This window comes from Protopterus annectens, chromosome 2.part0 (genome assembly GCF_019279795.1).
Source record: "Protopterus annectens isolate FY-2018-M chromosome 2.part0, PAN1.0, whole genome shotgun sequence".
In the NCBI taxonomy this organism is placed as follows: Eukaryota; Metazoa; Chordata; order Ceratodontiformes; family Protopteridae; genus Protopterus; species Protopterus annectens.
In genome coordinates this window covers 1,372,529,494-1,372,545,731 of record NC_056728.1, presented here as the reverse complement: position 1 = coordinate 1,372,545,731, position 16,238 = coordinate 1,372,529,494, and the positions used below count along the sequence as shown (strand labels likewise).

The 16,238-nt window shown below is 39.7% G+C and overlaps 1 protein-coding gene across 2 annotated transcripts in view; it reads right to left on the bottom strand.

The window, feature by feature from the left end:
• Nucleotides 1-5,312: 5,312 nt before the first annotated feature.
• ALPK1 (alpha kinase 1) overlaps nucleotides 5,313-16,238 on the bottom strand; it is an 873,475-nt gene continuing 862,549 nt past the window's right edge. For both annotated transcript variants that reach the window (XM_044061550.1, XM_044061549.1), the window contains exon 15: nucleotides 5,313-8,482. In XM_044061550.1, coding sequence (XP_043917485.1) covers nucleotides 8,286-8,482 — 197 coding nt within the window. In that variant the 3' untranslated portion in view covers nucleotides 5,313-8,285. The remainder of the gene's footprint in view (nucleotides 8,483-16,238) is intronic.

The window sequence follows — 16,238 nt, the reverse complement described above, 5'->3', positions numbered from 1 at the left end:
GGCAGTCCTCCATTCATTTGGCATGACGCCTGTCTGGAAGCTATGGTTAAATGAAGATTCTTGAGGGCCCCAACAGGTGATGTTTTGTTGGGCAACACATTTCCTGTTTTTGGACATGATTTTTTTTTGTACATACTATTTACACTAGGATTCCACCAGGGAGGCTTGTTTTTGGAGATTGTCCTGTGTTTATTTTGGGTAGTTACAGTTGTCTCTATGCAGCTATTTACAAGATCGTATGGTGTTTCTGTGAATAATTCTGCATAGACCGCTGTGCTCTCACAGTTGGAGAGGGCTTGGAATTTTGCTACACTGTCACTTAGTAGGAGGTACTTAGCCTTGGAATATTGAAGTGAAACTTCTCATGGGTGTGAGGGCTCAGAGTGAAATGGAAAAGTGAAATGGAAGTATGGAAGTCAAACTCCGCCCTCTAAGGGCAGAGTTTGACTTCTGTACTCTACTCTAGCTTTTCAACCACACACACACATGCACACTCTCACACACACACACACACACACACACACACACACACACACACACACACACACACACACACACACACACACAGAGTTTCAGAACGAGTGATCCCCTCACAGTAGTAGTACCTCTCGGCCATATATCTCAAACTCTTACCACAAGAAATCTGGACAGAGCCACAAATGACGTGAGAACAAAGGACCAAAAATATGAACAGATTTTAAATATTGCTCTTATAAACCTAGACAGTTGTTAGAATGACAAGGTTTCTGTTAGCATGCATTTTACACACACACACACACACACACACACACACACACACACACACACACACACACACGTAGAGCGAGAGCATTTAAGTGATATCCTGGCAGCAGCAGCATCAGTTGAAAGGGTTCCTTACCTCTCGACCATACCACTCATGCATGGTAATGAAAGCAGAGTTTCAATTTTTTGCAAGTTGCCCTTTCATTTTAGATCTGTTGTATTTTTTCAAAACCATTTATCTGTGGTTCACATTTTTGCTGTTCTTCTGTTGTCTAAATGAGAAGAGGTTATTAAAACAACTGGATTATTATACACAACATTGTTGTGATAATGTTTTGGTTATCAGGTCACAGAGTCCCTCTCATTTTTCCCTTTTGTACACAGACAGCAGACACATGCATAAATATGAATGACTAACGTGTGCACTGTGGGGGCATTTGCAGAAAGACTTGAAACTGCCCTGATTTACATGGACAGCCTTGGTTTTATTTATAATTCTTGGCACTTTTTGCTGTTTGTTAGCTACAGTTTGGAATACATTCAATGTTTCTTTCTTATATTTGATATTATAATGGTTTCATGCCAAAAAAGATTACATGATAGTACTCATGAGAAGTGAAATAGCCATGAAAGGTGTGTGATGTGGAAAGTAGAAAAGTAAACATACTTTAAAAGTTCTTTATGTTTGCAAATAAGGAGTGAGATGGCATGTTAAGGGAATATAAATGTATATTAAACACACTGAAAAAATATTTTGGTGTAGTAATGATGACAAATAAGATTATGTTGGGGAAATGTGTAGCAGATTATAACCAACTGCAAAAAAGTGATTATGATCATTAAATAATACAATACATAATAGCAACATAGGCCTACTTCTCTGTGTTCTGGAAATACACCTTACATAATATTGTTGTAGTCCATCAATGTCTTTTTAAATAATTAACACAAAAATATAAAATAGCACGACCTACACTTTATGCTGATGTGCAAATGCAAATTGAGTTATTGCATGAAACTCAAATTAGTAAATTGCCTTGCATTTCATTGTTTTTTAATATTAACACTTTTTTTACTGATAAAATACAATTTGTGATGTGATCTAGGTAAGCAATTTCAAGTTATAACATAATTTTAACAGCATATTATACATTATAAACAAGCAAAAAGAAAAAAAACGAATGTGCGTTGTCGCCATACATGGCAGAAGTGAAACGTCTGTAAGGAAGTGCAAAGGCGCTTATACTGTATTGTACCATTTGCTTTCCTTCATACTTCCTTACAGAAGTTTCACTTCTACGGTGCGTGGTGACCACGCACATATATTTTTTAAATGGTTAACATGGCTAAGTTCTTTTCATACTGTGAGTTACATATTTTTGTAGTGCAATAAAAAAACAAAAAAGCACACCAAGCATGCTGTGTATGTCCAGCATGGTACACTATATTATCCCTCAGCATTTATTTTGCTAAGCAATCATCATCTTTTTGCTAGTAAACTATGTACCTAAAATATCGGTGTCATTTTGGACCATCTACATTTTATTCATATAGTGCTGTTTGTAAATTTTACAGCGTAGACTGCAGCTTAATATAACTGAACTGAAATGAGTAGTGCTGTACTTCATTTATTTACTTACATAATGTCCTACTATCAGGCCATATTTTGTTTTATGTATGTATGTATTTATGTATTTATTTTATGTCTAATATTAGACAATTAACATCAGTGTTATTCAATTTTTATTTCTCATAATTGGTAAGACATGAACTTTACATTACTCCTACAGACTGCTTCACCTGGTGTAGTTATATATTTTTTCTCTTTCTTTATTAATAGGACACATCATGCGTGGACAAAAATGCTTGCCTGAAGGTTTAAAGGTCAACTATTTAAACTATAATGGTTGGTTAAAATGAAAATTCAGTTAGTTTACTTCTAACTGGTAAATATAATAGATAATTTCCATAAAATTTCTAAAAGACAGCACAGAAAAAAATAACTGTATACATATGGTTTCATATGGAGGCATCAATGATTGTGATTACAGATCAGTTGCAGAAAAAGAAATAAAAGAAATGTTGAACAATATATCTGTCATATTACTAAAGCTTTAATCAGAGAGCAGGACACTATGTTGTTCATGATATGGATTAATCACTCATGCTTTCCACAGCCATTTTCCACACATATATAGCAGCAGTTTTTTTAAATTATTTTCTCTCACCATGCCTGCTAGCCATCAAACCTCTACCACTACCATACATATATCACATCCTCCATCACCTGAGTGATAGCCAGTCATGGCATGGTCATCTTCTGGGCAACCATAAGAGGTTTTTCATTCTTTGGTCTTAACCCCTTCGCTAGCAGTAGGCATGCTTTGCCTTGTCCCGTGAGCATGCATGTCCTTGCATATGCTCCCTGAAGGCTGCCTCATGAATGCAAGGCCTGGGATGATACACTGCCTGCTGTGAACTCCTATTCCAGTAGATGCTGATACTGCAAGAGGATGGACTGCATCCCTCTCCCCTGAATGGACGAGTTAGTTTTGGCTGCAATCTCCCACCCTCCCTTGTCAGGCACTCCATCACAAGCATCCCATGTTACTCTTGGGTCATCTGGATCACAGTCAGGACTTTATCTCACTTTGTTATGGAGGTATTTGCAGTGTCAGTAGTTTGACAGGGATTGTACGTAACGGTATAGGGTTCTTTTGTTTTACAGATGACAGCAGTATACCATTTTCATGTTTGTGGATAACTCTGAAAGAAGTCTTCATTGTTATCACTCTATTTTAACGATATTGGCTTTTTAACAACTTGGCAAAATAAAGACCATCACCATATTAAGAAAATGTGTTGAGGTGGTGTATCTAAACATCAACAAAGCCTCTGACAATGCACCACACAGCATGTTATTTGGGAAATTTAAGGCCAAAGTGAGTGATGTAAAATGGTGATATAGGCAAGAAACAGTTATCTCACTGGAAACACAGGGTGGCAACTGTGGTGGGGAATGGCAGGAAAAAGTCAGTAAGCTATGACGTGCTACAAGGTTCAACAATGAGTAAACAACAAGACTGGAGAATAAGGTCTACTTAGAGGCTGATGACAACAAGATATGTCCAGCCAATAGAGAAGGAATGGCTCATACAGCAAGATACTGTTCTGCTGGTATTTAGTGTAGAAAAACTGCAAGGTTGTGCAATTTAGTTTAAAATCCAAATAAAGCAGACACGCTTCAAAGGTTTCTTAAGATGGAGCTAAAATAAAAGTGCATGGTGTCATGATAATCTCCATACTGAATCATGCAATGTAATGTGAACACACAAAGTCAACATGTACTGCAGGAATAATGGATGCTGGACATAATGAAATCATCTTCCTAACCCACATGGTATTGATAAATCAACATCATGAGGACTGCGTCCAGTTCTACCAGTGTTAAACAGGAAGTGAGATTAGGCTGGTGTAATGCAAGTAATAACGGTTGCCACACAAGTGAAGGAAGAGAGGAAATGTGATATGAAGACAGGCTTATACAGCTGTGCCTGCATACATTTGACAAAAGAAGAAAAGGGGGTTATGCTACAGAGTCAACAGACTGTCAAAGTACTAGCAACGAGAGTGATGATGAAAAGAAAGGAGACAAAGGCATAGAAGGGAACAACAATGGCAGCTGGAACATTCAGACAAGACACACTTCAAGAAATACAGCTTCACCAAATTAGTGAGGATGGCGGGGCCACAGAATGCAGCACATTAGACAGTTTCATGGGAAACATACAACAGATGAAAAAAGGACAAGGATTTCAAGGACTTGTGGAATTCCCTACAACACTACTGCAGACTTGAAAGACCACATATGTTTGTATAGTCATATGAAATTCACAGCCTACACTATTGTCAGGACTGAAAAAAATTCTCATCTTATGACATTATGACAAGGAAACATTTTTACCTCACTAAAAAGTGACATCCCACATTGCTACTTTGCAGCTTCCATTTCTCAAAACCGACTACCTCACAATGTCGCTGTTAATCAGCAAAATAAAGGCATATATAAAGTGTGGCTCTTCAAAACATTCAGCCATAGTGTATTGGTTTTATTCCCTGTGGAAGCCATACAGACATTGCTTATCTGACACATTTTAAGTGTTGGTTACTATATTCTTCGTACTGAGTTAATATGCCACTTGCCAAATACAAATAAGGAATGTAGATAGGTTCATAGGTAAGTACTAGGCCAACGGCCCTGGAGCCATTGCAAGCCTAGCCCAATAGTGCTCCAGTCATCTGGCTTACCAGACATTAGTTTCCTGTGCCCCTATCTAGTAGTGCGATTCAGGTGATCCCTGGGGTAAATTTCCTATTTCCCATCCACTCATCAAGATTTCTCTTGAAGAGGGCCAGTGAGGTGCTCTGCTTGATGTGAATGGGGAGTTTATTCCAGAGAATTGGCAGTTTCTGGGTTAGAAACCTGTCCCTCCAGCAGGTTCTGTTTAATGTGGTGATAAGGTTGAGGTCTTTGGAGTGAGTAGCATGGCGGGATTGGGATTTTTTTCAGATGAAGCATGTCAAGCAAAACTGGGTCGGACATGGCTGTACAGTGAGATGTGCTGTACAGTGAGAGACACCATACTTTGCATACCAATGATCATGTACTTCAGTGGTTTTACTGTGCAGCTGGCAGATATCAGAGATTCTGCATTGGTGGTTAGGATGTATCTTTGGCAGCATTCATTTTTTTCTGTGTATATAATGCTGTGAACACATTTTGTCAGTTTCACTCTGTTATCGTGTTTTCTAACAACTATAGTTTAAAACATACCACAGAAAACAATAATATATGCAGTGTTACTGACATCAGGAGAAGAACTGTAACATTCGGTTATAAGTTATACAGGCCTGAAAACATACCATGCAAAACTATCTGTGTTATACTGTTTGAAATGCATATGTATCTCTAGAAATGCTAGGGAGACTGCAGCTCTTGTCCTCTAAGGGTGATAAAACAGAAACAGTCTATTGTACAAGCAAATACTAAAGGGTTGGTTGTGTTCAGCTTTACAAGTTGGACCTTGCCATTTACTAGAAACGTACTGAAGGTCAGAACATTAAATTTTGCAATACACAACCTATTCCAGTGCCAGTATATAGTAGGTAAACTTATTTACATAAAAACTCTACGTAATGTATGTTGCAGACACAAGTGTGTATGTTGCAGACATAAGTATACATGCTGGACATAAATGTGCATGCTGTAGACATAAGTGTGTATGTTGCAGACATAAATGTGTATGTTGCAAACATAAGTGTGCATGCTGTTGATGAGCTCACTGCAGTGATTACAATCTTCTGTGGTTGCAAGGCTATGGGAATGGATGACAGCTATCTGAAAATGTTGAAGGTGTAGGGTACTATTACTGCGCCCTTTCAATGTTACATAGAAGGTGGGGATACCTTTGTAATGATAAACTGGGGTGGATTTCCCCTTTTCCAGAAAGGGGGAGGAAGGCTTGTAATGCACAGGCATATACCAAAGGTGTTCTAGCCCATGGGTATTGATAACACGGAAAAAATGAGGCATGAATGGCTAGGCTTAAAAAGGCTCGAGGGCCCTTAGTCTAGCAACTTCCTATGATCCTGTACATAACAATTACAATCTTCAGCATCCCTGTCAATGCCTACATGAGGGTGCTGGAAAGGAGAATTTGCATGAACATCAGTTCTCTGATTTTGGAATATCAATGTGGATTTCATCCTGGTCATGGGTGAGTGGATAAGCTGTCTGTCATTGCATAAAGACTGAAGAGGTCACAGGAGTTTGCCAGCATTACTAACATTTTTTGTGAACCTACAGAAGTTACATTACCACATGTCAGTGAACACTATTATAAGAGGTGCTACAGTAGTGCTAATCTTAGGGCTGCTTTGCATGTCATTTAGAACAGGTATTTGTAGAGTAAGAGTTGTGTCCATATTCTCAGCATAAAGTCAGGTGCAATAAAGACATGTGCAGGACTCCAGCACAGGTGTGTCCTCTCTCTCCTCCCTGTCATCATTATCATGGACAGAATATCAATGCCGAGCTAAAGTTTGGATAGATTCCACTTTCAGGACATGAGGGCTATAATCTTTGTTATTTTCACGATGAGCTTACTGTCCTGACATCAAGTGATTATGATTTCTGATGTAAAATGGAGCAGTTTGATACAGAGTATGAAGTGGTCGGAATGAAAATCAGCACCCTTCAAGTGGATCCCTTTAAGTATATTGGGATCATATGGAATAGGGAGATGGGTGTAGCAGCAGCAGCAATACTGCTGGTCTTCTGGACCGCAGTGGTGAAGTGACAGGTGATCCCATAGGATGATGTTCTCCAATTATTAGTCCGTGTCCTCATCCTCACCTATGGTCAGTGCCCAAAAGAATGAGATGCAGGTACAAGCAAAGGAAATGAGCAGAGGTGTAGCTGGCTCATCCAGCACCCTGTGCCAGATCCTAAACTATCACCCCACCTACTTGCTCATTGTCAAGGGGGGAAAAAGAAAAAGGAAACACTCCAATAGACTCCTCATGGCAGTCTGAAGTGCACACCCCCTCCCAGGCACACCCCCTCCCTAGCAGCTCTTCATTGGAAGAAGCAAAAAAAAAAGGAAAAGAAAACTCTCTAATATACTGCTCACAGCAGTCTGAAATACATGCTGTCTCCCAGGCATGCCTCCTTCCTACCAGCAACAGCACAACAAGTTGCCTTCTGTACTGACATTTCAACCCTGAGATTGCACCCTCAGCACATGCCCCCATTTGCTCCACCCTTGCTATGTTACTGGAAATGAGGCTCTTTTATGGGGTAGCTGGACTCAATCTCCATTACAGAACAAAGAAATCATTAATCCAAGAAGATATCAATGCAGATTAATGGTGCACCTGTAGGTGACAGAAGCCAGATGAGGTGGCTTGTGCAACTACTGCAGGAGGTGTGTCACACACAACCTAGTGACAGAAGGACCTCAGGCAGTCCCAGGACATAACATAAAATATTCTTCTCAGCTTGAGTGGAAGCATCTTAAGATCCTACAGGATGGCCAGGGCAACGTTACTTGAAGTAAAGAAGTGTGATCAGCCCTGCTCAGCTTATACATGTATAGACACACATGCAGACAGACAGACACACGCACATACGTATAACACAACAGGAAATACCACTTAGGATAACCATTTCTTTTAACAATATTCAGTGGCTTTTACCTTGCATTTGTTATTGATGAGGATAAGAGAAATAAAAAATCTTCAAGATGACACATAGTCACAAAGGTAAATAAAACAAAAGCAATGTATTATCTCTTAAAGGTTCCACATTTTAACTTAGGAAGTAAAAGGAATTGTATGTAATTCCTTAATTTACAATTTAAATAAGACAGTGTTAACACATTACTGAAGTTTTCTTAGAGAAACTAAGGCACTGGAAGATAAAGTGACTGTTTTTCTGTGCAGGTACAGAATGAGTCAGTGAACCCTCCTGCTTTACAGTCTTAATTACCGACCCATACTGGTTTGGGCCTAGTTAATAACAGCTCACGACAAATATCATTGCATTCCACATGTTGATGTTCAAAGAAATATCCGATTCCTTTGTGAGCAAAATTGGTGCGTGACTTCCCTTGACTGACTGAGTGAATCTGAGGATCAGTCAGGTAGATGAGTCCCTTTCCATCATCTGTCACCCATCCTACAAAAAAGTATTAATTTATTAAATGAATTTTCAGCAATATTAAAACGTTATGAATTGTTTCCATTAAAATATTACTGCCTTGATTTACAGTAGAGTGTTGTTCACCAAACATACTTTACTAGCTCTGATGGCTGTGTCAAACACCCAGCAGTTTACATAAACATAAAGCTCAACTGGGGGTATTAGAAGCTACAAGCAAAGAAAGGTTGGCCCAGAGAATATTATGGAAATGAAACTTTTTTTTAACACTTTACTGTGTAATGTAAGAGCTCAGTACAATTAGGTATTACGTATATTTAATCAGGCAAGTGAATTGGTCTAAGTACCATTTTCAGTCATGACCTCAGTTACGTTGCATATGGATTATGGTGAGCTTCATTCAAACTTGCAGAAACAAACAATAAAACATACCCAAGATTCCGAAATAACTTTTGCTTAGGGCAGGAAGCTGTGCTGAATTGTAGACATTTTATAAACACCACCAGTAATGGTATAGTGTTGTGTCTTAAATGCATGCTATTTTTAAATAGGGAGACTAATGCTAATTGCCAATAAACCATTTGGAATATCACATATGTATAATAAACTGGCACGGTCCTGAGCGCTGGCAAAATCCTCGCCACATGTTTTAAGACACAATTAATGCAAAAACACTCAACAAATCACTACATAAAGTATCTGTCACAAATATACTGACCCTTAATTATAGAAGAGAAAGAAGTTATGTAGTCACCATAGCGTTACATCTGTGTTGTCCATTTTCATTCTTCCTCAACAAATGGGTTCAGATCTGACTCGACTGCTTTTTACAGCTCGTGTATACTGAAAACTCTCAAGCTCCTCCCTTACCCACAATACCTTAGTTCCCCTCCATACCTCATATCTTGTTTGCTGATCATTTTGCTAATTAGAAACTAAGGAACAATAAATATGATAGAAACCAGTATTTGGAGCTCAAATGTGGGAACACTGGTTCCCCCAGCATCTAACCATTCTTCCAGAAGTCATAAAGAAAATGGTAGGGGGTCGGAAGGAGGGTAGGTGAGGAAGAATGAAAATAAACAACACAGATGGAATGTTATGGTGAGTACATAACTTCTTTATCTGATATTGCCAATCTTCATTTGTTTCTCAACAAATAGGCCAGAGCACTGTTGAGCCGAAGGCTGCTCTTCCCCTAGAGACCAGATCCAATTTGTAATGAGTAATAAAGGTATGAGGATTAGCCCAAGTTGCAGCTGCACAAATATCATCCATGAAAGATCTGGATAAAAACACTGATGAAGTTGCCATGGACCTGGTTGAATGATGTCCTAAAGGTTTTGGGAGAGACAAACCCAAATTGCTATAAACAAAGGAAATGCAATCAGTTAGCCATTTGGCTAAAGTTACTTTGGTACCTGGCCTGCCCAGTTTTGATTCTGAAAAGGAGACAAATAATTGGTCTGATATTTTTAAAAAATATTTCATTCTATGTACATAGAAACATAACTGTCTGTGAGCATCTAACATGAGTAACATGTATTCATCTTTATTCGTGAAATATGGAAAGAATACTGGAAGACTGACAGATTGATTAATGCTGGATTCTGATACCACCTTAGGAAGGAAGGATAGGTTGGTTCGTAATGCTACCCTATCTTTATGAAAAATCAAATCAGGGCGCTTAGAAGCTAAGGCTTGAAGTTCCAAAACTCTTCTAGCAGAGGTTATGGCTATTAAAATGATAGGTTTCCAGGTTAAAATTTTTAGTTTACACTTCACTGATGGTTCAAATGGAGATTGAGTCAAAGCTTGTAAAACTAAATTCAAATCCCATGGTGGGGTTGGATCTTTAAAAGGGGGCTAAGAAAAAAGTTCCCTTTATTAAGCTTTGCAAAGTTTTGAAAAAGCTAAGGTAGAATTGTTCGCGCCTACATGAAGATTAGAGATGGCAGCTAATTGTATTTTAACAGTTGGGGAGCAAGCTCCTTCATTAAAAATTGTAGCTAAAAACTCAAGAACTTTAGGCACTGGTGCTGAAAAGGGGTCAATGTCTTTCTGCTGTGCCCAAAGAACAAATCTTTTTCATTTACTTTTGTAAATCTTCCTGGTGGAAGCCTTATGAGAAGGTTAAAAAATGGGATGGACAGGGGAGGCAGCCTGGAATGTCTCTCTATCAATGGAATTGGAGAAACCATGCGGTCACCTTTAGGCCTAAAATGTCTGGATGAATCATGCCTGTGAGGTGCGATAGAATGTCTGGAAATAGATCCAGACTCCAAGGTGGGTGAACAAGATGAAGCCAAAAAAAGGGGAACCAAATATGATGAGGCAATAAGGGGCAATGAGGATGACTGTGCTCTTCAATCAAGAAGCTTTCTGGGGAAATGTGGGGATTAGAGGGGTCGAAGGCTAAGCAGGGAAGAGACTGAGGGAGCCAATCATGGAGGAGAGCATCTCTTTGTGATTCCCAGGTAAGGAGATCAGGGCAAAGAACATGCTTGCACTTGCTGTTCAGGTGAGATGCAAAGAGGTCACACTGGCAGAATATCTTTTCCGCAACTTTCATGTTGAGAGACCACTCATGAGGCAGTAAAATGGACCTGCTCAACTTGTCTGCTATCACTTTGGATTTCCTTGGAATGTGCCTTGTTATCAAAAATCAGTTGGATGAGATCACCCACTGCCACATTCTCAGAGCTTCTTGACACAAGGGGTAGGATCTGGTTCCTACTTGTTTGTTGATGTAACAAACTACTGACATATTGTCCGTCTGAATTGCAATAGTTCCAGAAGGAAGACAGTCTTGGAAGGCCTGCAACACTAGGAGTATTGCTCTCATTTCTAAAACATTGATATGCATGTTGGCCTCTTCTGGGGACCAGGTGCCTCGGACCCCCTATTTGGGAAGCAACCATACTCACTATGGCCTTGGGCTGAGGGAGGATGAAGGGATGGCTTTGTAAAATCTGATCTGAGTGAATCCACCACAAGAGATAAGTTTCACATGTTTAAGTTTTCTGATTGAGGTGGACAAAGGCTGGGGCAAAATGGATCACTAAGTTGCTGGAGTTCATTGAAGAATTCTTATACGGTATCTTGGTAACAGAACTAAAACTATAGCAGCAGACACTGATTCCAAGGCTTGGGGACTCAACCTAGCTGGTGGAGAAGAATTTTGAATTATCTTTCTGACTTGGAACTGAATAGTCTGTACCCTTGGCAAGGTAAGGGTTGCTGTCACTGAAACCATATTTAACAAAGCCCCTATGAACTCTAATACTAGAGAAGGTTCTAGCTGGGATTTGTTATGACTGATGGTAATTCCTAGCTGAGAGCACAGCCAGAATACATAATCTCATGCTTTTATTGGTAGATGCTTGGTCTGAGCAGTTATGAGCCAGTCGTCCACGTAAGGTAAACCAGGAATCCCTGCAGTCTCAAGTGAGCTGCTACTCCTGCAGTGCATTTGTGAACACCCTGGGGGCTGTGGTGAGGCCAAAGGGCAAAGATCTGAATTGATAATGACTGGCTTTCAGCTGGAAGTGCAGGTATCTTCTGGATTGTCTTCTAATTTTTATGTGATCGTGCACATCTTGAAAAACTACTGAACACATCCAATCATCCTTGTGCAGGAAAGGCAGAATGGACTGAACCGTGATAATCCAGACATTCGTGTCCTGAAATGATTTGTTCAGATTGCTGAGATCCAAACATGGTCTCCAGTCCCCTGTTTTCTTTGGCACTAAGAAGAATCTTGAGTAGATTCCAGATTTTTTTGAGGTCTGGGGGAACCTCTTGAATGACTCTCTTTTCCAGCAGCTTTTTATTTCTTGTGCTGCTTCTTTCCTCTGACTGGGTGGAACATCGGTAATTTTGTTCACCGTTTGGGGGGTATTATATAACCTGTTGAAATAATCCTCTGCACCTATGTATCTTTTGTAATCAATAGCCAGGCTATCAGCTGCAAGGAAAGATGACTACTGACTGCCTCCAGTGGTGAACAACTGATCTCCTTTCAGGAGTGCTGGAAGGATCTGTTGGAGAATAACTACTCATTACTAATTTTATTTCATTTGTACCACTGAATGCCATCAGGTTTCAGGAAAGCTGCCATGATCATGTTTTACGGGAAAGCTGCATAATGTACTGGTAGGGTACTGTACAAAAATCTCTGACATTTACTGGAGATTCTCAGACTTGAAAGTATTTCTTACTACTTCCATTCTAAGTGAATGGGACTATGATCTGACCCAGCACTGCAGTCTCATTAACTGTACCCTCACAGTGCATTATGGGAAAGTAGCAGCTTTCCAGGAAAGCAAGAACAAGGCAGCTAGCCTGATCCCTGACAGCATTCAAAGTTACAAAAAAAGTGAAATAAAATTAGTAATAAGTAGTTATTCTGGTGCTGGCTGGTTTCATGCCAAGATAAAAAAAAAAACATAAATGGGTCTACTTCAAATAACTGAAAACCTGCATACCTGAAAAGGAAAAGACTGAGACAACAACATCAAATCTGCATTTAAACGACTTCTCACATAACTACTTACCCAGGGAAAGGAGGCAGTCGGTCAACACACACAAAAAAATGACACCAAAGCATTCTGAACCCCCATACCCCCCTAACTAATTATACAAACTCCAAGATCGCACTACAGTGGGGAAAAAGGCAAACTTCCAAATGTTGGCAGACTGCCTCCTTTCCCTGGGTAGATTGTCGGTTATGTGAGGAGTCGTTTAAATGCAGATTTGGTATTGTCATCTCGATGGTTTCATTTTCGGGTATGTAGGTTTTCGATTATTTGAAGTATACCCAACTATAAATATATATATATATATATATATATATATATATATATATATATATATATATATATTGCCTATAGAGGTCCTTTACTTAGGTTTCCATGCCTGCTATACAGTCATTTTAGGATGGATACAAATGGCTATTTAAGCCTGTCCTTAGCAGTGATGCTAAAGATGACACATCCAATGCTTTTTGGTCATGCCATCTGAGAAGGAAAAAATATGTGATGCAACGATTCAAACTGTATATATTCCATTTAAGTAGGTGTTGTATGGATGGAAGCCTACTGTATGAAAATGTTATTTCTGCTTTAACCAGTATTCAACTAGGCGACAGCAAACATAGCCAAAAGCAAATGTCTGAGAATATATTGGAAGATAACTTGCCCACCTTTGGACAGCAACAGGACTTAAAGAGAAGAATCCATAAAAGAAAGACAGTAGCTGTGAATGCTATCAGTTTGGTAGCCAGTTGCTGTAGTGATACTCATTTTCAGCACCCAACTCATCTACATGCTATACTCTATGTTTACAATGGACACACTGATTGGTTTGTGTAATCGGTGTGCACATTTTAAAATATTAAAGCTCATAAATCATACTGTATAATGAGGGTTTATCAATCTATCTTTTAAGCCAAATTTGCTGTTGTTAATTATAGGTCAATGTGATGGATCACATCTGTAGAACTTAGAAGAGCAACACTCACACATATATGCCTGGATTCAGGAAACAGCTAATGAAACAATGATGCATTAACAAAGTCTGCCATACACCCTCGCAACCTGAAAAATATGTTCAGTGAGAGTTTGTTTCTGAAAAATGAAAAGTGATTTTGTTTCTGAATGAAAAGCTACTTGCTATTTGTTTGGCTGTTTGTGTTTGGTAAGTGTGTACAGCACTGACTTGTATGGATCTTTTTTAGGGTTACCATTGTCTGATTAAGTGTCTTGGTCAGAGTCACATAGTAGATAAATGGAGGCTATGGGGAATCAAACCCTGGACTACAGGATGTAGCTCATTAGCAGCTTCCAAAGTTAACAGCTTTTAGTCACAATCAACTGTGTAAGCTGCCAGAAATTTAAAATCAGTTACAAATTTTATGAATGTAAATGTTACTACAAATATTACTACTTAATGTGATGCATACTTGCCTATGGGGATTTGATGAAATGAACAGTAAACAGCCCCTCAGATGGTGCTAAGTCCTAGTATAAGTACTGCACATCTTGGAAATATTAATACATCTGTCCTGTAGTAACAGTAACAATTAGGAAGATAAAAGCACATTTGATAACCATTATCAAAGTAAGTTAAAAGAAAAATCTCTTCCCAGCACATGGTGTAGTTAAATTTGCTGAAAGTACCTGAAGCTGTCACATTTTAAACCACACATGAGGAAAAGTACAGTTTTGTACCTACCATAAATGTAGATGTCCGAGAGACATGCAACTGCAGTCATAACATGTGGGTTGTCCTGCCTCAGGCAGCCCTCGGTCGGCCGGATTCCAAAGTCTGGGTCCGACGTCGGCTGATGTCGCATTTCTCTCCCACGTCAGAGCGGCTGGAGTATATAAGCATCAGCTGACGCCATTTTCTTCAGTGTTTCTTGCCCCAGATGCCAGGTGCCCTCCAAGGAAGGCTGTAATCAAACTGGAAGACAAAAACAGGATTCCAAACAAATACATGAGCAATAAAACAAATACACCATAACAGATATCCCCAGCTAAGAGAGAGAGGGATAGGAGTGGACCCTAAGCATAGAGGGGTATGTAGGGAGGGTAAACCCGACTGCAGTTGCATGTCTCTCGGACATCTACATTTATGGTAGGTACAAAACTGTACTATGTCCTTCAAGAATGCAACTGCAGTCATAACGTGGGTAGAATACCATAGCTTAGCTAGGGGAGGAGGTATGCTCTAGGAAAGAGATGGTGTGGCAATCAAACCCTGCAGGACTGCCGAAGCAAAGCCTGCTCTGGATCTGGAGTATAGGGGGAGATTGTAGTGTTATGAGAATGTATGCACGGAGCTCCATGTAGCAGCTTCTAGAATGTCCTTTGTAGGCACCCCTCTTAAAAATGCTGTAGAGGTGGCTGTAGCTCTGGTGGAATGTGGTCTGACATAGGCTGGAACAGTCTTTCCATGATAGGAATAACAGAATCTGATGCAATGTCCAATCCATTTAGAAATAGTCTGTTTTGAAATTGCTTTTCCTTGGACTGCAGGGGCGTAAGCTATAAAAAGCTGTTCAGACTTCCTACTGGCCTTGGTTCTGTCCAGGTAGTATCGAAGTTGTCTATGAATGTCCAAGGTATGTAAAATCCTTTCCCCCTTATTCTCAGGATTGGGGAAGAAGGCAGGCAGATGGATGGCTTGATTTAGAGAAACCCTAGATACCACCTTTGGCATAAAGGTAGGGTTGGTCCTTAATGAAACCCTGTCTCTGTGGAAAATAATAAAGGGTGGTATTGCCATTAGGGCCTGTAGTTCCGAAACCCTTCTTGCTGAGGTAATTGCCAACAGGAAGGCTGTTTTCCATGAGAGAAATTGCAAGTCAACTGAAGCTGCTGGCTCAAAAGGAGGTAGAGTCAGTTTTTCTAAGACAAAATTGAGGTCCCAGGCTGGCACTGGGGCCTTTCTTGGTGGCTTAATGTTGATTCCCCTGAGGAATTGCCTTAGTAAGGGGTGAGAAAAAACAGGAGGATCAGTGTTGTATCTGGCTGAAATAGCAGATGCATGTATTTTTATTGACGAATATGAGAGGCCACTCTGTAACATATCTGCCAAATATTCCAAGATAAGTGGGATGTTCAGCAATGATGCATCATGTCCTTTGATGGTATTCCAATTGCTGAATCTTTTCCACTTTGCTAAGTAGACCTTTCTGGTGGATGGTCTTCGAGCCTCTGTTAGTATCCGCTGAACTTCCTTGGAGAGAGGTAAGTTGAATGTATTTATG